This window comes from Garra rufa, chromosome 15, assembly GCF_049309525.1.
Source record: "Garra rufa chromosome 15, GarRuf1.0, whole genome shotgun sequence".
In the NCBI taxonomy this organism is placed as follows: Eukaryota; Metazoa; Chordata; class Actinopteri; order Cypriniformes; family Cyprinidae; genus Garra; species Garra rufa.
Genome location: NC_133375.1, coordinates 32546500 through 32570517, shown reverse-complemented (window position 1 = coordinate 32570517; position 24018 = coordinate 32546500). Strand labels below are relative to the sequence as shown.

At 37.0% G+C, this 24018-nt stretch overlaps 1 protein-coding gene across 1 annotated transcript in view; it reads right to left on the bottom strand.

Annotated features, from left to right (window-relative positions):
• Positions 1 to 741: 741 nt before the first annotated feature.
• cep350 (centrosomal protein 350) overlaps positions 742 to 24018 on the bottom strand; it is a 44252-nt gene continuing 20975 nt past the window's right edge. Inside the window, exons 20-38 of the mRNA XM_073819220.1 lie at positions 23544 to 23651; positions 23272 to 23438; positions 22975 to 23177; positions 22597 to 22784; positions 21490 to 21577; positions 20838 to 20981; positions 20336 to 20493; positions 16121 to 16243; positions 13871 to 14076; positions 11553 to 11743; positions 11148 to 11307; positions 9595 to 9755; positions 9309 to 9445; positions 9113 to 9195; positions 7044 to 9019; positions 6250 to 6723; positions 6002 to 6148; positions 4442 to 4564; positions 742 to 4292 (exon numbers count right to left, since the gene is read on the bottom strand). Of these exons, the coding sequence (XP_073675321.1) occupies positions 4131 to 4292; positions 4442 to 4564; positions 6002 to 6148; positions 6250 to 6723; positions 7044 to 9019; positions 9113 to 9195; positions 9309 to 9445; positions 9595 to 9755; positions 11148 to 11307; positions 11553 to 11743; positions 13871 to 14076; positions 16121 to 16243; positions 20336 to 20493; positions 20838 to 20981; positions 21490 to 21577; positions 22597 to 22784; positions 22975 to 23177; positions 23272 to 23438; positions 23544 to 23651 (4999 nt within the window). The 3' untranslated portion in view covers positions 742 to 4130. The remainder of the gene's footprint in view (positions 4293 to 4441; positions 4565 to 6001; positions 6149 to 6249; positions 6724 to 7043; positions 9020 to 9112; positions 9196 to 9308; positions 9446 to 9594; positions 9756 to 11147; positions 11308 to 11552; positions 11744 to 13870; positions 14077 to 16120; positions 16244 to 20335; positions 20494 to 20837; positions 20982 to 21489; positions 21578 to 22596; positions 22785 to 22974; positions 23178 to 23271; positions 23439 to 23543; positions 23652 to 24018) is intronic.

Genomic DNA, 24018 nt, shown 5'->3' with positions numbered 1-24018 from the left:
CAAGCAACACAGAGAAGTAAACAAAGGTGTATGTTTGTAGTGTAATTTACAACAGCTTCTAACACGGCTCAACCAATCAGAATCAAGAACCGGAACTATTCGTTTTATATATCGCAATTCTAATTTTATAACGCGCAATTGTGAGTTAAGTCAAAATGATGATATAAACTCACAATTCTGAAAAATTTATTCAAAGTTGTGAGATATAAACTCGCAATTGTGAGTTGTAAAGTCAGAATTGTGCGACATAACTCACAATTCAGACTTTTTTCTCAGAACAGACTTTACATTTTGCAATTCTAACTTTATAACATGCAATTGCGAGTTAAGTCAGAATTGTGAGATATAAACTCGCAATTCCGAATTTATTTTTTTAAACTATGTGATATAAACTCGAGATATAAAAAAAAAAGATATAAAATTTGAGAGTTGTAAAATCAGAATTGTGAAGCAAACTTTTTTTTTTCTCAATTCTAACTTTATAACACAATTGCAAGTTAAGTCAGAATTTTGAGATAAAAAGTCGCAATTACCGTTTTTTATTTTTTATTCATTGGCGGAAATGGGCTTCCATATAGGGATGCTATGTGTAATGTTTTTTTTTTTTAGCTAAATTAATCACATTAAGTAATCACATTCGTCCATATGCTTTAAAGTACCAGATCCATTTTTTTTTTTCATTCCATTCATCAATCTTTTTGTCGCCACAAATAATTAAAAAAACAACAATTTTGAGACATATTTCTCTGGATTTTTTTATTAGACCTATGTAAGCCAGAGTAGGTTTGGTCATTTCCCTAGGTCTGTATTGACATCTTGATCCATTTGTTTAGAATCACCCTTTGCTCAAATATTGACATATTGCATATGTGCCTCTTGTCCAAAGTTTCTGACTGGGCACTTTCCACCCACGCAAACTTTAATTCAATGTTGATACTGAGAGTGACATTGGTTCATGTTTAGAGGGTAAAACCGACATTTTACACAAAGCACATGTCACAAATATTACAGTACACTTTGCTGTCCCATCAACATTAAAAGCTCAAATATAATGTATGAATTAATTTATTTATTATTGTAAGAACTACTGAATGTGTTGAACTAGTGTCTAACAAAATTATACTACAAATGTTTGTTTACCCCTTCTCCCAACTCAAAGGTCTTGGCTTTCTTGACTGAATCCAACAACTACAATTATACAATGTAATAATTTTGAGATATTCTGCTAATTTTCTGCTGTACTTGCGCTTCCTAATCAGTTTGTCAAATAAATCTAGCATTGTAGACTACCAGTCAAAAGTTTTTGAACAGTAAGATTTTTAATGTTTTTAAAAGTCTCTTCTGCTCACCAAGCCTGCAATTTAGTTGATCCAAACTACAGCAAAAACAATACAATTTTGAAATATTTTACTATTTACTGATTTCTATTTGAATATATTTTGTGATTTCAAAGCTAAATTTTTAGCATCATTACTCCAGTCACGATAAAAACAGCTAAGCAGATTTTGTTGCAGGTTTCTTTGATGAATAGAAAGTGCAGAAGAACAGCATTTATCTGAAATAGAAATCTTTTATAACATTATAAATGTCTTTATCATTTAAAGCATCCTTGCTAAATCAGAGTATTAATTTCTATGATTCTAAAGAAAATTCTTGAAACAAACCTTAAAAATCTTACTGTTCAAAACTTTTGACTGGTAGTGTATATTATGAATATTCTTGGCTCCTTTGACTAATTTGCTTTTGGATAGAAGTTTAGGATAAAAGTGTCTACTAAATGCATGAATTAAATGTACTTTGACATTCAAATTATTATTATTACTACAAAGTGTAATTATCATGACCTTAATCTTTATTCTGCTCAAGTTTAATTATATTTTGGTGTATAATTTAATGTTTCGTGTTAGAACATGACAACGAAACTGGGGTTTAAATAGTATTTAAACATGCACATCTCCTTTTATACTCTTAAAAATAAAGGTGCTTCACGATGCCATAGAAGAACTCTTTTTGTCTAAATGGTTCCATAAAGAACCTTTAACATCTGAAGAACCTTTGTTTCACAAAAGGTTCTTTGTGGCGAAAGAAGGTTCTTCAGATTATAAAAAGGTAAGAAAGAGATGGTTCTTTAAAGAACCTTTGACTAAATGGTTCATTGTGGAACCAAAAATGGTTCTTCTATGGCAGCCTGAAGAACCTTTTGAAGCACCTTTATTTTTAAGAGTGTACTAACCATTTTTTGCTTCAGCCAGTGCTAAGAGGCTAAAACAGGAGCCTAATCGCAACATAAAATCACTTTTGCAATACCAAAAGTGAACAGATTTCACAGCAAATGTTATGACTGAGAAATGACTAGATCTTTATTTACAATTTCCAAAGGATCAGTTGAGTTAACAAATATATCTATAATATGTACATGGAAGCAAAAGGAACCACGTCCATTTTCACAGCAATCTTCCATGAGTGCACTCACAGGAGATGGGCATCGACTCTATTTACAACGGGTAAAACAATTTACAAGTCTTCAAGTGCACCTCTGTCACTCACAGTACATCATTATAAATACACATACACTTACGGGATGCAAAACATTTCTACGGCCTACCAATTTAAAAGTAGAAACTGATTATCAAACCACTTGTGCCACACAAATCCTAATGTCCCCACCCACAGTTAAAAGTTTGAACGCATTAGCCAAAAACACTATTAGTAGTAGCCTATTCTCAAAACGAGGTAGAGATCTCCGTTACCTATATACTTAGACATGCTATTGGATGAGCGACTGATGCTGGGTATCAGAGACTCCGTTGCTGCATAGATGAAGTTTTAACCCACAGACACGGCACAATACTCTAGATCTAACCTCACAATGGTGCTGCAGGTCACTATCGGACAGACTGGCTCAGGAAGTACAGCTTTAAGAGGCGAGGCAGGGCTGGTTATAGCTAATTATACACATAAGACACTATGATGACCAGGATTGTAATGGTGACTGATTTACAAACAAATATGTACATCACAGTATTTGTGGATAACAGAGATGGACTTGCTGAGCCCTTGAGCGGATCCTCTGAAAGGTACACAATGAGTAAAGCGCCTTGTTTAAAAGTAAACAAACGTGTCCTTGTGCCACTGATAAAAACACAAAAATGTACTTTCAAAAAGGTTCTCAAAAAGATGAAGGGTACATAAAGTAAGGCAGAAAAGTACATCTTACAGTATTAGAGGTTTGTCCAGCTATGAAGAAATAAGACCAGATTAAAGCCAAAAAGGACTGTTATCGACCGTCAAAGAAAGGCCGGGGAAAAGTCGCTCGTGCGTGAGCAAACGCAACAATGGAGGCACTTAAAAATGAATAGGATAGAAGGCAAATGTTAAGGCTAGAACCCAGCATGTCCGTGTTTAGCACAGTTCATATAGTTCAATTTAATCTTTTGGCATCCAGTAACTGTAGCAGGTGTTGCCAGTACGGAGCATTACAAAACCATTACGAGAAGGTTTAAATATCATTTACATATTTTGCATTCAACATTATCTGCCATTAAATCCCTTTACACTGTATTGCCATTTCAACATTCAAATTGTACGTATTGTGCTTAGTTCTGCAATTAATCATGTCAATGGTAAAATAATCTCTTTTTTAACACTTTCCAATGTTACTTTTAAATTCAAATGTTACTTAAAAAATAAATTAATAGAATTAAAGGAAGAAAAAAAACAAGTATTTCTTGTGATACAATCTAATTGGGAATAAAAACAAGTCTTGAAGTCCATAGGTCTGTCCTGATTTGATCTGACCCTTGTGTAATTATAAGACTTGAGAATGGCAGAGCCAGTTTTAGCAGCAATGATGAACAGACACAGTATGGGGAATCTGGACCCAAACAGCTGCTACAATTAACACCGGACCATCAAGAGCTGAGTTCATCAGACTTCCCAGATGAGATTATGAACATCTCCATGACAAGTCAGACCTCTGACAAGGTGTTATGGCCTTGGATCTTGAGTCCACGACTTTCTGTGGACCGCACAAGCAGACTGAAAGGGAACTCCTCAATGAATGTCATTTTATCCCGAATCCTCCATTTTGTGTTTAATAGAAGGTACCTAAAACATTTCTCTGTACAGCATCAAAGAGTTCTTTTGGACTTCTTCTCTTGGATTTGGGTTAAAACGTCAGCTGTGTCTTTTAGCAAGGCATCAAAAATCCCATCAGCAAGCTGCATCTTTACAAAAAGTTCATCCTCGTCATAGTTCACCCATTGGGCTTCCTCTTCGTGCAACTCTTGGACCTAGAAATTGAAGAGTGATTAATGACTTGTGTATTTAAATGTCTGGACAAGTCTATAAGTAGAGTATTTAAAAATTGATTTGTTACATGGTTGGCAAGTTTTGCAATTTCAGACAGCGGTATTCTGAATGTGAGGTTTAATTCACTTACTAGAATGTGGTCGACTCTGTCTCGCTTTTTCCGTCCAAATTTGATCATTTTCTGCCAGTCTGTTTTCTGGTTCTGCTCTTTCTTTAGACCACACAACTTTAATACTTCAGTGGTGACAAATTCCTGAATAAACAAAATACACAAATTATATATAATAAAATACGATATATAAATATATCTGCAAGCAGCGATTACCTGGGTTCAAGTGCTTTAAGACATTTAAGCACATATGAAAAAAGACATTTAGCAAGCCTGTAACTTCATAAAACTTCACATAATGCTTGTTTAGAATCATCTGACGCATGTGCTCAGCAGGTTTTGTGAAGTTTAGAATTTTCCTTTAGACTTATAGATAGGATTTTGGGTAAATTTGGACAGGGCCCTTTTCTAAACGACCCCGTATAGCTTTCCCAAGGTTAAATTTCGAAATTTTTGAAAATTATTGACCTAGAGAGTCCAGGGAATTGTACTGGAGTGCTTTTTATCAGACTAAGTGAAAAACCTAGGACTAGTTTGCAAAAGTAGTTTTTTTACATTTTCTCAATTATTTAACAAATTATTTGATTGACAGCAAGGTTTCTAAAGGTAAAGTTGTCTGTAATGAGGAGTTTTATTATATGATACAAAGACTGCGTGTATGTGAGAAAAAACGTGCAAAGTACAATCGTTCATGCCTTTGGAAAAACGCGGTGTCACCCCCCAGTACCGATTTATTTCAAATTTCTCACATACCATTTGGGCCACGAGCAGGCCCATTGAGTTTCGTTCCGATCGACCTCCATTAACCTTGTCTAATAGGTGTTAAAACTTCATCGGCCAATGGTGGCCATTTTTTTGAGAAATGTCCTTGTAGACGCTTGTGGCACTTTGAACCAAGACCGTGCTCAGTGATTTTAATGTTGATAAGACAAATGGTTATGTATGTATAGTCATTTTTATGTTTTTCCCTCTTGTAGCGCCACCAAATGGCAAAGCTCCGTAAATTTTGTAAGCTTCTACATAAGTTTTCTGAGTTTGGCGAAGAGATCTCATTCCATTCATGAGTTATAGGCATTTTATTAAAAGTGGCCCTGCCCCTTTTGAAGGTTTTGGCATCCCTATGGTGAGTCAAAAGTTCAACTTTTTTTTTTTTTTTTTTTTTTTTTTTTTTTGATAATTATTGATATTTACTCTCAAGAGAATCTTTCTGCACTGGTTTGGTTCCGATTAGGTGAAAAACCTAGGACTAGTTCGCAAAAGTTTTTCAAAAATCCAAAATACCTGAAAATTTTGCCAGGCATGAGCAAAGGATTCCAACGACATAAGGCACTTGAGCCTGCGACTGACAGTTTAGGAGTTATGAGTGTAGGATGATGTAATCAAAATTGTTAATCCATATTGGCGAAAGTGAGAGACAGTAAGATTTGAATGCTTATATCCTGTAAATGTGAATTTTGTCATTGCTTTGGAGCACACTAGCTTATAGATACCCTTAAGACTAACACATTTATACCAAAAAACAATCAAAACTTCAATTTTGATTTTATGGGGACTTCAAAACAGTATCGATTTCTTACGTACCTGGACTGTTGTGATGTCATTGGGGCATTTCACCCGATGGAAGTAGTTTGAATTAAGGCGACGTGGCTTCATCCATTGTGGCTGATCAACTTTTGGATCTTCTGCATAGATGTCTTGAATGACCTCCCATGATAAATCAAAGACAGCCTATAAATAAATACAACAGCAAACCTTACTCATCTTCCTTGAAATGCTTACAAAAATCTTTTAAACAAACAACACCTCAATGACAGCATCTCAATCCCTACCAGTTTGTAGCTTCGTTGGCATTGAGCCTCGAGGTCAAGTGCTTCGGAGTCTCCTTCCAGGAAAATATTAGAGGGTTGAGGTTTGGGTACTCCAGTCAGACTTGGTCTACCATGACCCAGTTTGCAGCTTTTCCAGATCTCCTGAGTAGCAGCAATGACCAGTTTCTCCACCTCCTGGACAGTGTGAGGAACAATCATGGCGGGCTCCTCTGGTTGCTTCATCTGGACGGGAAGTTCAGGCCTGGGCGGTGTTTTGACCTGTTCCCCCGCACCCAAACTCAAGGAGCTAGAAACCCCATCTTGCTGCTGTTGATGTTTTTGCTTCTGTTGTTGTTTTCGCGAACTGAGACCAAAGTCCTCATCGAACCAGTCCTGATCATCACCAAGGACATCGAAGAGCTCACGGCTCAGTTCCAGCTCTGCCAGACGTTTAGCTAGCTCTTCCTGTCCACTCGTACCCAGGACAGGGCTCTCCTGTTGAAGAAGCATAGTTAACACTCATCAAGATCACCTCTTTACAATTTCCTTCAAGAGAAGATCTGATTTATCTTCACATTCGCTTTGAACTTTGCAACACACTGCAGGCCTAAAAAGAAGGTTCCAAGGTAACATCAGTCCCTAGATTTTTGTCAATACAGTTGGAAATGTAAACTTAAGCAATACACATCAGCAATGTTATCAGCTTGTTGGGTAAATCATTCACTTTATATCAATAAATCACTGGGTTTTTAACTGGTTTCTCATTTCATCTATTCTATAGGGTCTTTAGATAAATCATCATCAAAGTCACTTACAGGTCTGTTGCAATGCTCTGGAGATGAAAGTTCCTCTTGATCATCATCAAAGAAGGTGCGGAAACTGTCCGTCTTTGTTTTAGATCTGCTCTGAGACTTAAAGTTGTTGCTTCTAAGTCCATCATCTTCATTGATGAAGTCTCTTTTCAACTGATTAGCAGCTGATAGCTTCTCCTCTTTGTCTTTCTTGATCTTCTGAAATTGCTTCACCGCATCACTTAAGTAGTTCTCCACGAGTTTATCTGCGAGGGTAGTCAAAGCCCTTTTGTTATTCAAGTCTTCTCTATTATCAAGACTGGCCTCCTCAATTGAGATGTCAGTGGATTTCTGATGACCATCAACTCTGGACTTCTCATCCTCAACCAAGAGGTCCAAAATGACTGCTGTTGGTTCCTCTTCCTGCTTTTGTTTTTTAGATGTCCCTTTATCCAAATTATTGAGCAATGGAACAACATTATCAACAGATGCATCCTCGAATTCTAGAATGATGTCCCTATCTCCGCCGTTAGGCACTGTGTGCTGACTTTTGTCACAGTCCTTAATGATATTGCAGTCAATATCATTAAAATCCAGGTTATGCTGAGATTTAATAAAGGTGCTTTGCCCTGTGGAAAGCTGTTTGATGTTAAGTTCCAATGGCTTTTCGTGCTCATCCAAAGGCTCTCTGGTTTCAGGATGCAAATCTAGGTCAGATTTTTCTTCTTTTATTTTGTTTAGCAGATTTCTGTGCTCTAATTGTTTCTCAGAACCTTTGTTTTTATTATTTGGCTGGTCGTCAAATGAAGAATCTTCATCTTCAGTGTCTGCACTAGCCTCAAATTTCTCTGGAAGATTAGAGATTTTGTCTGGTGGGGCGAATATACCATGTTTTTCTCTACACTCGAAGTACACCACCCCATCGTAAGTTCCATTGTTACTTCCCTCAGGGTTATCCAGTTCAACCCCAGCCCAGAATCCATTGGCAAAGTTAGTTTGTCCCTTGAATCTTAGTGTCCCTGGTTGTATATTACTCACCAGAACCCGGTCTCCAACACAGAAGCTTGGCAATTCGTCCTTTATAGGCAAAATTGGCATTTGGGGCTGTGGTGAAGGGCCCGTGTCTTCTTTGGAGCCTTTACCGAGGCTATTGAGATCTGCATGACTTTCAGTTTGAAAGCTGCCATTAGTACTCCCTGATCGGACACTTAGTTCTTCTTCAATTTCTTCTTCACTGCTGTACATTGGAGACTTAACAGATTTTTCTTTGGGCTCTGGGGCAGAGGGTGATGTAGGCTTTGATTCATGATTATCCTCCTTGAATGACGACCCAAAGGAAGACTCAAAGTCATCATTATAGCCATCACCTGAGGGTGACTGTGTATCTTTCATCTTTGGTGAATCCTCCCTCTTGGGCAATGAGAAGTCAGGGGTATAAGAGCGATCTTTGGCTGTAGGAGTCTTTTCAGCTGAAGGATAGTCTATATCTTTTGATTTCACCACAGGAGATGCATTTGAATCAGTAAATCTCATACCCTCTCCAGCATCTGCAGAATCTTGAAATGCTGGCTTGTTATAATCATCCTTCTCAGACAACCTTTCCTCTTCAAATTTGGGTTTCATGTCATTCAGAGAAGGAAGCTGAAGTCCAAGATCCAGTTTAAGCAGAGGGTGAGAGTGCTGGTCAGATTGGTCATTCTCAGAACCCTCTGACTTTGCATATTCCAGTTCCTCCATAATACCTGACTTGTGGCTAGTGACCACACTCTCATTTTCTGAAAGGAGATCAATGGTCTCTGCTCTAGCAGAATGTTCTTTGATTGAGCGGACATCTTCTGACGGGTGGCTTGGATACTCTGGACTACGCAAGCTCCTCAAAACGTCCATATGTTCTGGACTTCCCATAATTGGAGTTGGAGTAACTGTAGGAGGATCTTCATCTGAGGAAATGTCATCATGTTCTGATGAATGTTTATGAAGTTTTGATAGTGCCACATCATCTGCAAACAAATATACAATTTTAACATTATGTATAGTTGTAATTTGGTCTGAATCAATATTCTTAATGTCAACATTAAGAAAAGGCATTGCACCTTTATCTGCTGACGTCTCGGTGGGCACAGTCTCTGATTTCTCAGATTCTGTGACGATCTTCCAGTTCTTGCTAGTCTCAGGCCTATAAAGTAAAACATGCACCAAAAGTTATAGGAATTATACAATAGACCAAAAAAAAAAAAAAACTCAAAATGAAGAGTAACTTAAAAATTATTGGTAAATGTCAAGGCTGACCTCTGAAGCGGAGGAGGTTTTATCCGAGGCTTTTCGGTGGCTGACGTGGGTGTTTTAATCTGGGGTTTAGTAGCTGGAGTGCTGTCTGGCTCTTTACTCAACTCGGCCTTGGTCTTCTGAATAAAGTCATTATACGACTGAGGAATCAGAGGAAGACAAACATTAACAAATACAGCATACTGAACATTTTTTTCAGCAAATATAGCAAAAGAATACAATAAGACAAGTGCTTTCTTTAAAAGAAAAGCACACAAATAGGAGAATAAGAAAGGTGTTGATGGCCAACCTCCAACTGTTTCAGCAGACTCGCCTCCTGAGCTTTCAGTCGCTCTTTTTGTCTCTTCTTTTGATCTTTCTTAAGCTGGTACACCACAGATTTGCGCTTACGGAGCTCATCCTTGAGGGCGCGAATACGGCTCTCAATATCACTCTGATCAGATGTGGTCTCTGAGGAAAGAGTACAAAAAGAAATAATATTTTCAAATCACTGTCTTTTCTAAAAATGTTTAATATGGCACTAAAAATCTCCATAAAAATCAGAAGGGGCAAAGTACAATATTTAAATATTAGGAAAAGGCAATGTTTTAAACCTAAAAGAAGAACAATTTCACTTATCACAGTCTCTCTTTTAGACAGATCATCTATATAAGGTAGGTAGACTCATCTGTGACTCTATAGCATGACTAAGCGGTTTGAGCCAGGGAAGTGCACACACATAGATAAACAGAGCATTATATTTTGCTGGGACAGTGTTCCTCTTCCTGCATTCATATATCCAATTTAGTAAAGATGTAAAGGATAAAATAAATTAACATGCCAGGTATGTAGCAAATTAAGAACTATGATTTTGAAAAATAAATAAAGTGCGTAAAAAAAAGATCATGGATTGCATGGATTAAGAGAGCTAAATACTACATTACCAGTCAAAAGTTTTTGAACAGTAAATTTTTAAATGTTTTTAAAAGTCTCTTCTGCTCACCAAGCCTATATTTTTTTTAGATCCAAGGTACAGCAGAAGCAGTAAAACTGTAAAATATATTCAAGTAGAACAGTTGTTTTAAATAGTAAAAATACTATTTAAAACAACTGCTTTCTACTTGAATATATTTTAAAATGTAATTTATTCCTGTAATTCCAAAGCTGAATTTTTAGCATTCAGCATTATTACTTCAGTCACATGATCCTTCAGAAATCATTCTAATATTCTGATTTGCTGCTCAAAAAACATTTATTATTATTATTATGTTGAAATCAGCTGAGTAGAATTTTTTCAGGTTTCTTTGATGAATAGAAGTTCAGAAGAACTTTTAGAAGAGTTTATCTGAAATAGAAACTCGTTTGTACGATTATAAACGCCTTCATCACTTTTCCAATTTAAATTGGAAATTAAACTAAATAAAAGTGTTAATTTATATAATTTCTTTTCCAAAAAAAAAAAAAAAAAAAAAACATATACTGACTATACTTTATACTGACTCCAGGCTTTTGAATGGTATAGTGTATAATGTTACAAAAGCTTTTTATTTCAGAATTTACTGTTTTAAATATTGATAATAATAAAAAATGTTTTTTTTTTTTTTTTTTTTTACAAGCAAATCATATTAGAATGATTTCTGAAGGATCATGTGACACTGAAGACTAGAGTAATCATGCTAAAAAAAAACACCCACGTCAGCCAATATTACTGCTTTTGCTGTATTTTGGATCAAATAAATGCAGGCTTGGTAAGCAGAAGAGAAATCTAAATGTTTCAGTCTTTAAAGAAAACCGGTCTACATTACATTAATAGAGCAAATCCAGATCATTTCCAAAGTTTGTTGGGAGAAGAATACATCTTACCGGATGGAGTGGCCGAATGAGGGTCACTGGTGTGGGCCTCACTGGTCTTGGAGCTGGAGCGCACCTGCATCTTGCTGCTTCCACTGGTGCCAGTGACAGTGCCAGGCCGGCTACTGTCTGAATGTCGAAGAGAGCTGAGGCTGGCTTTCTCTGGAGGAGACTGCAACACATACAGGAAGAGGGATCCAAGGTCAGGACATGTAAACCACACTCACCAATGAGAGCTATAATCAACGCTGTTTAAAGTAATGGTAGACAACTTGTAAGATGCAAACAACTTTGCCTATCTCTGTGCTCAATATACAATAATTGCTCTAATATGAATTAGTCAAAAACATAAACAGATGCAGAAGCAAACATATTTTTCAGCAAAGCTCTGTCACTATGTATAGGTTCAGTTTTCACCTGTTTGCTGTCTGTGGCGTTAAACTCAGGTGAGTAGAGGCTATCAGGGGCAGGGCTGCTACCCCGATGAGGAGAGTGGAGTTCAGAAACAGGTTGGTCTGAGGAAGGGCTGGGAAGCTGCTCTGGAACAGACAAATCTGTGTGCACACTGGACACGGACAATGCTGGGGAGTCATCTTCACTGCCTGCTTCTGCAACAACATGCATTCAGATACACAAGATGTAACAGTTTAATTCATAATGGTTGCTTTAACACTGTGATGCACTGACTTTTAAAACAAGTAAACATGATAATAAACAGTGGAAAACCTTTCAAGGGGCTGAAAAGAGCACATTAATTGCTTGTTTCCAATCGAGCGGTATGGTTCAATTCAGTACAGTATGTTCTGTTTCCAATGACGACGACTGCTACTTTCCAGCTTCTGTTTCTGCCACAGGATGGGCAACCTTAGGTAACTAGTAATTACACAAGCTTCAGTCTGGGTCCAACCCTTACGAAGGTCTAAGATGAGATAATGCTGGACCTCAGATGATGCCAACTCTAAACCAACATTAAAAACGACCAAATTTTGCTGTAAGTTTGATCGCCACATAATCGTTGTTAATAGTGTTTACCATTTGTATGTCATTAACTAACTGCATGGTTTTTAATGTACATTTTTTGTCATAGTGACCACTGATGAACTACTCCTAAATATAATATAGAAACTTTAATTTACTGTGAAAATCGCAAACAGCGTTATACACATAAACGTCAATTGAACTGAAAACGTGAATTACACCACGCCATCAAGTAAGGGTACTGTTGGTGGTGGAAACGCAAGGTGGATCAGGGTGTACCATCCAGAATCGTAGCATACCGTACAGCTCAGTGGAAACAAGCCATGATAAACTAATAAGCAACAAGAGGCTATGCTGTATAGTGATTTTACCACTGTCACAGGAAAAAAAAACAACCTAATACAAGCATATTTCCATATTTACACTACCGTTCAAAAGTTTGTGGTCAAATCATTCTAATATGCTGAATTGGTCAAGAAACATTTCTTACTATTATCATCAATGTTGAAAACAGTTGTGCTGCTAATATTTTTTTTTTAATTATTTTTACTTTTTTTTTTTACAAAACCTAAAGTAGCACAGGTATATTTGTGGCCAACAATACATTGTATGGGTCAAATGATCAATTTTTATTTTGTAAATTTTCTACCATAAATATAACAACTTAATTTCTGACTAGTAATATGCATTGCTAAAGTATTTAACTTTGACAGCTTAAAAGGTGATTTTCTCAATATTTTGACTTTTTTGCACTCTCAGATTCCAGATTTTCAAATGGTTGTATCACGGCTAAATTTTGGCATATCCTAACAAACCATACATCAATGGAAAGCTTATTTATCAGCTTTCAGATGATGTATAAATCTCAATTAAAAAAAAAAAAGACCCTTGTGACTGGCTTTGTGCTCCAAGGTCATATATTTGATTTTTTAAAGAACAGCATTTATTGCAATAGAAGTCTTTTGCAACACTGTCTTTATTGTAACTTTTGATCAATTTAATTTATTTTTGCTAAATAAAAATAATTTCCTTTGAACATTAGTATAGATGGAGTACAACTGAGCAATTACTCATGTGCATAAACGGCCGTTCTTTAAAAGATTTTCAATATCACTGCCTTTAATTCCCTATAGCTATGTTTCCATCACACTGTTTTTATGTGCATTTTGAAGTATCCCATCAAAAAATAGTGATGTAAACGCCAATATTAACAAAAAAAAAAAAAGGAAAAAAATTTACACGCTCGCTTGAGATGGTTTTTTAAATTGTGAAAATACATTTTGCAAATAAATTCCTCCAGACGCATCAAAAAGTCATTTGACTTTGTGCTATGGGATGGGATAACATGACTAACCAGCGCACCGATCAAATTGCACAGCATGTGAAATGTTAAGGTCATTCTGAAATGCCTGAGAAAAGTCTGACGTCAAAGTATTTCTGTATAATTGCCTCCCAGACCTGTCTTACAAGACTTCCCAAACATGCATTCGCTTCCGAAAGCAGTGACTGCATTTATTGCGTTCCGTCTGCTCTCTCAGAGGCGCAAGTAATTTATTATATATGAAAAATTATTATATTCAGTTGCTGCTCCTACTTTTCTTAGTGATTTTTAGTGCCAGATTAACAGGAAGTGACGTTTTCTTTGACTCGTTGGATGGAAAAATGCTTCTACGCAAATGTTTTATGTGATATTCCAATTTTGTCTATAAGCTGAATTCACAAATTTGGATGGAAACCCAGCTGGAAACACTCTTCACCTTGTCCTGTAGGACTCTCTTGTCCACTGCGCTGCTGCAGTGGTGTTCTGTTGCGTGGCTGTTGCTGTTTTTCCCAGGCCGCCAGAGCTTGTTTCTCCATGCGGCGCACTTCGGCCTCCTCCGCGTCTAGCCGCTCCCTCCACTCAAGAAGTTCCTCGGCATGTCTGCGCCTCTGCATCAACTGCTGCTCCCTTTTAGTGAGAAACCTACAGGGCAGAGAGTGAGAGAGACAAAAAGAGAGACAGAAAAGGCAGAAAAAGGGGGAGAACAAGATTGTGTAAAGCAAAGTGACACGATTTGAGGACAGACCACCACAAAAGCAGGCAAAGCAAACGTTCAAATAATGCCACCACTCACCAACCTTCTTCAAACACCAGATAAGTCTCTTTTGCAAAGGATGTCCACCCCACAAAATATCATACACACACGCATTCACACTCAAAAACATGCTTCCCAAAACAGGCACGCTCCACTTGGGAGACCTGCATTCATTTTAAATAGGGAAAACAGCCCTTTAGTGGCTTTAACATCTTTATCAGGGTAAAACTCATGCATCTGATATAGCTCATGGGTGACACACACTGAGACAACCACCTGAAAAACTGAAACACACAGGTTTCACCCAGGTTTGACAAACAGTGTTATGCTTTTGTCTCTGTAAGTGCAATCCTGCAGAGGAATTATTTGATTGCATATTTGCTTCAGTCAGAAAAAAACCCCCATAAATAATGCTTTGGTAATACAAATGCATAGTTTTCAGACATGATAAAGCACAGTACAATGAAATCTGAATAATTAGCATTTCAAATGCTCATGTACTCAATATTATAGCATATTTATCTTTCTTAGCACGCTGTACCAGGTAAAAACTTGTGCTCCACTAAAGGCAGGTCATTTTTTTTCAGAAAAAACCCTACATGCATCATGACTTTGGTCTAGGAGATCAAACCCGCCTGGCTTTTTCATTGAGGTTTAAGATAATTAAAAACATCTTAGAGAAAAACAGATGGCTTTATCTAAAAGCAATCGTCTTGCCTCGTGAATACAACGGCCATCTTCATCTAACCATAAATTCTATTATGTTGCCTCAGTCATATATACTCATTAGCTCATCGCGGGCTACACTTATTTAATCAGGGGCTGGAGTTAAGATTTACTGTGGCCATTGGGCAGATGAAGAAGTCCTAAACTAGCATTATTCAGAAGCATATAATATATCAGTCTGCCCGGCCTGTCTGAAAAGAGATATTCCTCCCGGTCTCCACTCACCACGATACCAAGTTCAAGAACTGATTTAACAGAGACGCTTGTGTGCGGTGCATGGTTGAAGCTCACGAAAGTCATTGGGGTTGTATTCTACCACAAATCAGGAAAAAAAGTAGATTTGCAAAAAGACAATAAACCTTGTATTTAAGATCATCAAGATTATTTGCATTGTGATTTTCATGACAATTAAGTTGCTTAATAATTCAACCCCCCTTATTTCTGTAATGCAATTTTTACTTTTTTTTTATTTTTATAGTAATGAGAATGTACTTATAAAATAAAACAAATTTAAAAATGAAAGAAATAATGCAAAAATCTTAACTGTCATGAAGATAATGTTGCAAAAAATGTTGAAGGTCATAAAAAAAAAAACAGGCTTCATGTATGCAAAGTAGACTTTTTATTTTTCCCCATTTGAATAAATGTAAAATGTGGACATGTGACATTTCGTGAGATTCACCATATATAAATTACATTTACATATTAATACAAAACAGACTAGCAAACAAGGCAAAGACTGGATTTGACAGGATCACACCACAGAGACAAAAGACGCAAGACCCAGAAATCACTCATTTTTAACCCACCATGATTCAAACAAGTCTAATCTTTGGCTTTGAGATTGACGGTAATCATTTTCAAAACATTTAAGCAAATAAAGGCTCAAAAACCAATCAGAAAGGACTTTGGTAAATCATTAGAAATAAAAAATAATCTTCCCCAGTCAGATAAATAACTATGACTAGCTTTAGCCAAAGAATCAGCTTATTTCAGCATGGTGTAGCCAGTTCATTTTCATCCATCCATTCATTCATTCATCCATTCATCCCTGCATTCCTCTTTCTGTTTATATCCCCACCAAACGTTCCCCCACCCACCCATGGCAGTGGATGAACAAAAGCATGCTCCATGGGAAATAGGTGCTGAGAGAGGGGGTGGAGGGAGGGACGGGAAGAGAGAGAGGAGGATTGTGGGTAACTGTACCTGACCAACTGGCTGTAGATAAAAAGCTGGAATTTGGGGTGGAGTTTTGGGAGACAGACAGATAGAGAGGCCCAGTGATGAGCCGTAAAGACAGAGAAGAAATAATGGACAGGAGAACAGTGTCTAAGGAAGAAAGAGAGGAGAGGACAGTCAAAAATCAAAAAGAGTTGGAGAGAACGAAACAATAGAAGAGAGAGAGACAGAGACAGAGAGATAAGAAAAACACACAGATATGGAGACAGAGAGAGAGAGAGAGAGAGAGAGAGAGAGTGTAAACATGTGTATCCTTATTTTTCTCTAACTACTGTGCACACATCAACCAGTTAACTACATGCTGCAAATCCTTAACAAGCCACTACTGTTAGTGTTATACTTACAATCAAGTCAAACTGTCAGAAATGATCAAAGACACGGTGTGTTTGAAAAGTTGAAGTGTTAGATGAAAGGTCTCAGTAATTACAAGCTTTCCTTCAAAGCAGCCTGGAAACATTTATCTCCTCCAGACAGCAGTCTAGAGAGTCTCACAAAATTGTCAGAAACACCTGTGTCATATTTCAGTCTTCTATAAATTAATCATCTTTAGGGGCGTTAAGACTTTTATGGATTACACAATTAAAGTACCTTTAAAGATAAAAAAATTTTTAATATTCACAAGTACATTTGTGAACACTTGTGAATATACAGTTGAGGTCAAAAGTTTCCATACACCTTGCAGAATCTGCAAAATGTTATTTATTTTACGAAAATAAGAGGGATCATACAAAATGCATTTGTATGTTTTTTTATTTAGTACTTACCTAAATAAGATTTCACATAAAAGACGTTTACATTTAATCCACAAGAGAAAATAGTTGAAATTATAAAAATGACCCAGTTCAAAAGTTTACATACACTTGATTCTTAATACTGTGCTGCTACCTGAATGAAACACCTGTGCTTTTGTTTAGTGAAAGTTGCTCATGAGTAGAGATGTTCCGATACCCTTTTTTCCTTCCCGATACCGATTCCGATAACTGTGCTCGGGGTATCGGCCGATACCGAGTACTAATCCGATACCTGGGTGTGTAATTGTAAATACAGCTGTAGATAATACTAATAAATTATTTTATTGTGTGCTTCAGACTTATTCCTTAATAAAACAAATATACAGTGATATATACAGTGAACTAGAGTATTTTTATTATATGACATACATTTGACAGTAATATTTTTTCATATAGTTAGTATTACTAATCTGGTTTTCTGACGTACATCAGCCCTGTTTATAACAGAGAATTTTGGCCAGAATTTGAAAGATTCTCACTAGATCTCGCAGCAACCTTATTCATTGTGCGGCATTTTCAAATGCTCCTCACTGCATCTCGCAGCAGTAACAGTGTTGCAAAATCAACGTTGGCTCCCGAATAAAGCTGTTCGGGGTTTGTGCAAGTTTGTTTGCATTGCAGTCCAAGCTGATAAACGGTCAGCGCTGAGCAGCTCAAACGTGTCGTGTTAGTTTCACTTCCGTTTCGCGTGCCATTTTATGTTTCTCATCTGAGACCGAAATGGCAGAGCTTATGAGTTAAACAACGCGGTGGTCGCGCCAGTGTGACCGCTCACGAAAATTAGTAACACTGGCAGAAAAATTGGTCACAGTCTGGAGCCCTTTAATATTACCGCAAGTGTCCCGCGCGCTTCAGTACAAGGAGTAAACAAACCACGCGCCTGTACAATTCATTAACACAGAACCACGCATTAATTCATATTTAAACAGTCGGTTTTGGCTTAATATTAGTCCATATCACGATTTGATTTAAGTGTAATGAACTACCTTTGATTAATGCATCAAACTTTGACAAATTCCGTGACGTTCCGCGTTAAACTGTAAATTCCATTTTGACTGGATTCCGCGATTCCGTCCGTGTTTTCTGCATCGCAGAAATCATAAAGCCCTACATATGAGACATGCCGCCGTTTTAGCGGACAAACTGCTAGCACATTTGTATTTCTTCTTCGCTGCTCTAAACAGTGGTTGTTTGTGGCAACACTGTTTGCATTCTGAGCCGCGAAGAAGAACTGGCTTCTGATTTGCTAGCGGGAATAACATATCTTAAGAAAATGGTATCGGATCGGTGCGTGGGTTCAAGTACTCGCCGATTCCGATGCTAGATTTTTTTGTGGTATCGGCGGCATTTCCGATACTAGTATCGGAATCGGAACAACCCTACTCATGAGTCCCTTGTTTGTCCTGAACAGTTAAACTGTCCGCTGTTCTTCATAAAGATTCTTCAGGTCCCACAAATTCTTTGGGTTTGCAGCATTTTTGTGTATTTGAACCCTTTCCAACAATGACTGTACAATTTTGAGATTCATCTTTACACACTGAAGACAACTGAGGGACTCATACGCAACCATTACAAAAGGATCAAATGCTCACTGATGCTTCAAAAGGAAAATGATGCATTAAAAGCTTGGGGTGTAAACTTTTAAACAGAATGAATGTGTGTACATTTTTCTTATTTTGCCTAAATATATTTGTTTCCATTTAGTACTGCCCTTCAGAAGCTACAGAAGATACTTACATGTTTCTCAGAAGACAAAATAAGTAAAATGTACACCGATATTCAAATTCAAAGGCTCTTAATGCAACGTGTTTGCTTCTGAAACATCAGTAAATGTTTGAACCTTCTGTAATAGTTGCATATGAGAGTCCCTCAGTTGTCTTTAGTGTGAGAAGATAGATCTCAAAATCATACCGCCGTTGTTGGAAAGGGTTCAAATACACAAAAATGCTAAAAAAAAAAAAAAAAAAAAACATGAATTATCACTAAACAAAACAAAAACACCTCTGTGGATCATTCAGGCAACAACACAGTATTAAGAATCAAGTGTATGTAAACTTTTGAACAGGCTCATTTTTATCAATTCAACTATTATTTTCTCTTTACATCTTTAATGTGAAAAATATTATTTAGGTCAATAACATGCATTTTGTATGATCCCTCTTATTTTTGCAAGGTGCATGTAAACTTTTGACCTCAACTGTACATAATGGTATTATAAATGTATTTAAAAAAAAATGTTAGATCTCCCTATATTTTGTGAGAAATACACAACCGTTTATGCTAGATTTATGAACCAGACATTTCTTTGTGAAATTAACAAGTTGTTTTTTCTATGAAGGCATGTTTGAATGACTAATTCTGCTAATTCCACTGTGATAAAAGAGGGCAAATACATTAATTTATTAAGTGAACTAAATAAAGGGAAGACGACAACAATGCAAATCACAATTATCTTTGCTTTCACAAAAAGAGCTGCATTGACTGGATTACAAATCACTTTGAATGAGATGCAGGATAAAGTGTTTATACGGACGAGTACTGAATAAATACAGCTGGAAGTTACACAAAAGAGATCATCATGCTATTAGTGAGAGCTAGAAAGTGAGCAGAAGTGTGTGAACGGTGCTACAATCGCAACACAGCATGTGATTAGTTGAATCAGACAAGCGTGAAATCCCCTTCCCTCCGTGTACCGATTTTATGCCCAGGACAAAAATATTTGTGTCAGTGCTATGAAAAAAGTTTCTCAACAATGGGACGACCCTCATATCATTGTAAACAAGAACCTGTTGTCGAGAACTGCGAGAACTGAGTGGCTGAATGTGGGAGAATGAGATCACACATAATGGACAAAGCATTTAGAGAACATGTGGAGGTTATGAAACGTATTAGAGAAACCTCATGACCTGCCGATTGTTTCAGAAATCTGGCTGGCAGAATGTACATCCTGTTTACTAGTGGCATAAGAAGGCTGCTCTCTATTTTAGATGTGAAAGATTCCTCCGTTCATTAAGGGAGAGGGGTGTTTTCCTACACAGAGCACGCTTATGTTCAAACCAAACACTGTGCACACAGAAATAAACAAACACTTTAAAATGTCACACAACATGTCAGCAAGCTGCAGGCGAACCTCGAGAAAACGAATGCATGTTATTAGTAGCATTAGCCAGTCGTAAATAAGAAATCGCCTTTGAGTACACAAACATACGTTGTTTGTTTGGTCTTTTTGATAGAGGTTGCACTATATAGCGAATGCTTAAATTTCATTAAAGTTTGGTTTATATTATCAAATGCACAAAACATTCTTCATTACAAACAAATGCATTATTTGAGAGGACAGAAGAGGGAAAAGATAAGAGTAAAATAGAAACATGCGTGAAGGTTTATTTACTTTTCGTCCATGTGAGAGCGCATCTTTTTCAGTTTTTGCATGATGCTGCTGGTTTCACTGCCAGACACAGACATGGGGGAGGGGCTTCGGGTCTCTCCGTCTGTCACAATCACGCTGGGCGGAGCCGACTCCTCTGCCACACCTGATACAGGTGACTCCTGCAGATGTTTCATAAAAAAAAAAAAAAAAAAGTGTGATATGTTCAATGAACTACATATGTATTACATTAGATGGGTCAAAATTATCGATTTTTCTCTTTAGTGCCAAAAATAATTAGGATATTAAGTAAAGATCATGTTTCATGAAGATACTTTGTAAATATATTTTTGATTAGTAATATGCATTGCTAAGAACTTCATTTGGACAACTTTAAAAGGTGATTTTCACAATATTTAGTTGTATCTCGGCCAAATATTGTCCTATCCTAACTATACATCAATGAAAGAATTTATTCAAAATCTCAATGTACCCAATCTAAACTACAATCTTTCAGAGGACTGACCAGCTTTGTGTCAGCACTCTTGAGCCGCTCTTTGAGTTTGAGTGTTGTGTGTCTCATCCTTTCGATTTCCTCCTGCTGTTTGAGGAGCAGCTGTCTCTCCCTCCTCGCTGCTTTATTGGCCTCCTGCAGTCGTTTGATCTCCGCCTGGGGATGAACAACATTTTAGCGTTTATTTCTGTGCTGTAAACATGACTACATTTTAAAAGGTTAGTTCATGCAAAAATGACAGTTCTACATTGCAGGGGTGTGCATTCCTCTGCTTGTAAACATGAACGCGCATCAAAGACTGACACTGAAGAGAAGAAATTGCTGAAAAAAGTAGTTATTTTTGTTTTCTTTGCACACAAACAGTATTCTCATAGCTTCATAAAATTAAGGTTGAACCACTGATGGTAGGTGGTAGTTCCATTGCTGTCTATGCAGGGTCAGAAAGCGGATTTCAACAAAAATATCTTAATTTGTTTTCCGAAGATGAACAAAGGTCTTACAGGTTTGGAACGACATAGGGGGTGAGTATTTAATGACAGAATTTTTCAGTTTTGGGTAAACTAACCCTTTAAGTAATTCTATTATGATTATTTGACTTCTTATACATTCAACTGCAAGTGTAGCTCACTAGAGATCATTTCATAAATCCACATTTGATTGTTACCTGTTCTTGTTGTAGCTTCAGTATCAGGCCTCTCTGTTTCTTACGAAGCGGTGGCATCTTATCGTCCTCTCCTTTATCTCTGAGACGCCTGGTGGAGAAGAAAGGAGATGAGGAGCATGTCACTACAGTTCAACAAATTAAATCTGATCACACTACTGTCTTTAAATGTATGGGCTTCTATTGCAAGATATGAGATTTACCTTACAAAAAACAGTGCAAGTTGACCAAAACATATCACAAGATATTTAATTTCAGTTATGAGACGTACACCACTGTTTAAAATTTGGGCACAGTTTTTTTTTTAAATTCAGCTAGGATGCATTAAATTGATCAAAAGTAATAGTAAAGTAATTTTACAAACAATTATATATAATTAAATTATATTTTAAATAAATGCTGTTTTTTGGACTTTCTATTCTTCAAAGAATCCTCTGGTTTAGAAACCACAAATGATTTTAACATTGAAAATAATAAATATTTCTTGCGCACCCAATCAGCATATCTGAATGAATTCTAATAGATCATGTGACACTGAAGACTGGAGTAATGATGATGAAAATTCAGCTTTGTGGTCACAGGAATAAATAACATTTTAAAATGTGATAAAATACAGTTTTTTTTACTTGTAATAATGTTAGAATATTACTCTTTTTAATGTATTTTGGACTAAATTATTGAAGCGTTCATTAACATAAGAGACTTCTTTCAAAAACATTTTAAATATCTTAATGATGCTTTTGAACAGTTGTAAGTTATCAAGTAGGGAATATAGAGTGAGACATATGTATTTCAATACATTTGTCAACATTTGACAAATATTTGGTCATGAACATTTTAGAGGAATGTTATTAGATATTATGGAAAGTTTGGGGTAAGGTCAATTCTGATTTCAACTTGTACAGTGAAACCAAAAATTATTCAGACACCAGATATATTTTTGATATAAAAATATAAACTTAAAAGTTCCTGTCATATTTTATAACCATTTTCTAAACTATCACGAATAAACTGATAATGTGAGAAATTTTGAAGGTGTTTAAATTAATTTTGGTTTGACTGTTTTTAACATTTTTTTATCCTGATAATCATAATGAACATTTTTCCTGCCTCTTCTGGTGTTCAAGCCAGGCCAGTTCAGCCTTGGTCTTCTCTCTAAGGGCCTTCTGACGCAGACGCAGCAGAGAACTCTGATGCTGAGCTCTAACTTCCTCCTCCTTCATGTACTGACGCACCAAGTCCATGGTGAACTTGGAGAAGCCGTCCTGGCCACTTGAGAAGGGCATGCTGCCATCCTGCTGTGTATAATGTGATATGAAGTAGGGGGAAAAACAAGAGCCGAGTCACTTATCAATCCCATACAAAGAGCTTCTTATCAACACACCAGGAAAACACAAACAAACTCTATGACAACCAAACAAGCTTGTTCATACTAAACGCAACTAGGGTCAGAGTTATGCTACATGAGGACAGCTGACAAGACATCACCTTTGAGCTTTGTCTAGGGCTGGATCTGTCATGGCTGTGGTCATCATCAGACTCTGGGCGAGGACTGGGCTTTCTGTCTAGTGATTCACGGCGGTGGGCCTCGGATGGTAAAAGAGAGCGGAATGATCTTTCCTCAATGTCATCCTCTGTCATTGAGTCATCAAACTTTACAGAGTACTCTGTGGCGATGGAGGCACTGTCTGCTGATTGGAGGAATAGACAAAAAGTGGTCAAAACAACTCAGATTTCTCAGGACAGAGTATTTATGTTCCATGTCCCCAAAAATGTGAGCTTTACCTTTCTCTTCAAGTGGGCTTCGCAGGTTGTCCGAGCAAAGGGAGTCATCTGCAGCGGTGTGAGCCTGGTCCTCTACTGAACTACTGCTCCTGTCCTTTCCTGATGTCTTCTTCTCCTTTTGATCAGAATGAGGTGGACTCAGCTGGGTACTACTGCTGCCTCCACCACTTAAAAACAAAGAGATTAGCATTTACAGACTGTATGTTCTAGAAAACCATTTATTTAAGCTGTAAAAGGACAATCAGCTCAAAAGAAAAAGTACACCGTGTTACCTGATGGTGGGTCGCCTGGAAGGGATGGACTCTGAGAGGCTGTCTGTTGGCGTCTCGACCTCTGATGGACTCTTTTGTCTCTCAGGAGACAGCTCACTCTTCCAACTACTGGAGAAGATCCAAAATAGCATCAGTACTAATGTATAGATCGCAATTACTAATTTGACAAATTTGAAAAAATCTTTCACTTTAGAAAATGCACAGTGAAATCACGGTTAAAAGGATAGTTCACCCAAAAATAAAAAAAACACCGTCATGATTTACTCATCTCAATGCTGTTCCAAACCCCTTGCTGAGCATTTCTCATCTGCACTTTTGCATATTCAAACTTTCGCATAAGATCCAAGGTTTGGAACGACACGAAATAATGACAGATTTTCATTCCTTTAATGCAGAACATTATCTTGCTTTTATGCTTAAGTGAAGCTAAAGCAGGGTACAGGAGGATGAATCAGAAAAGTGAATGGCCATGTCT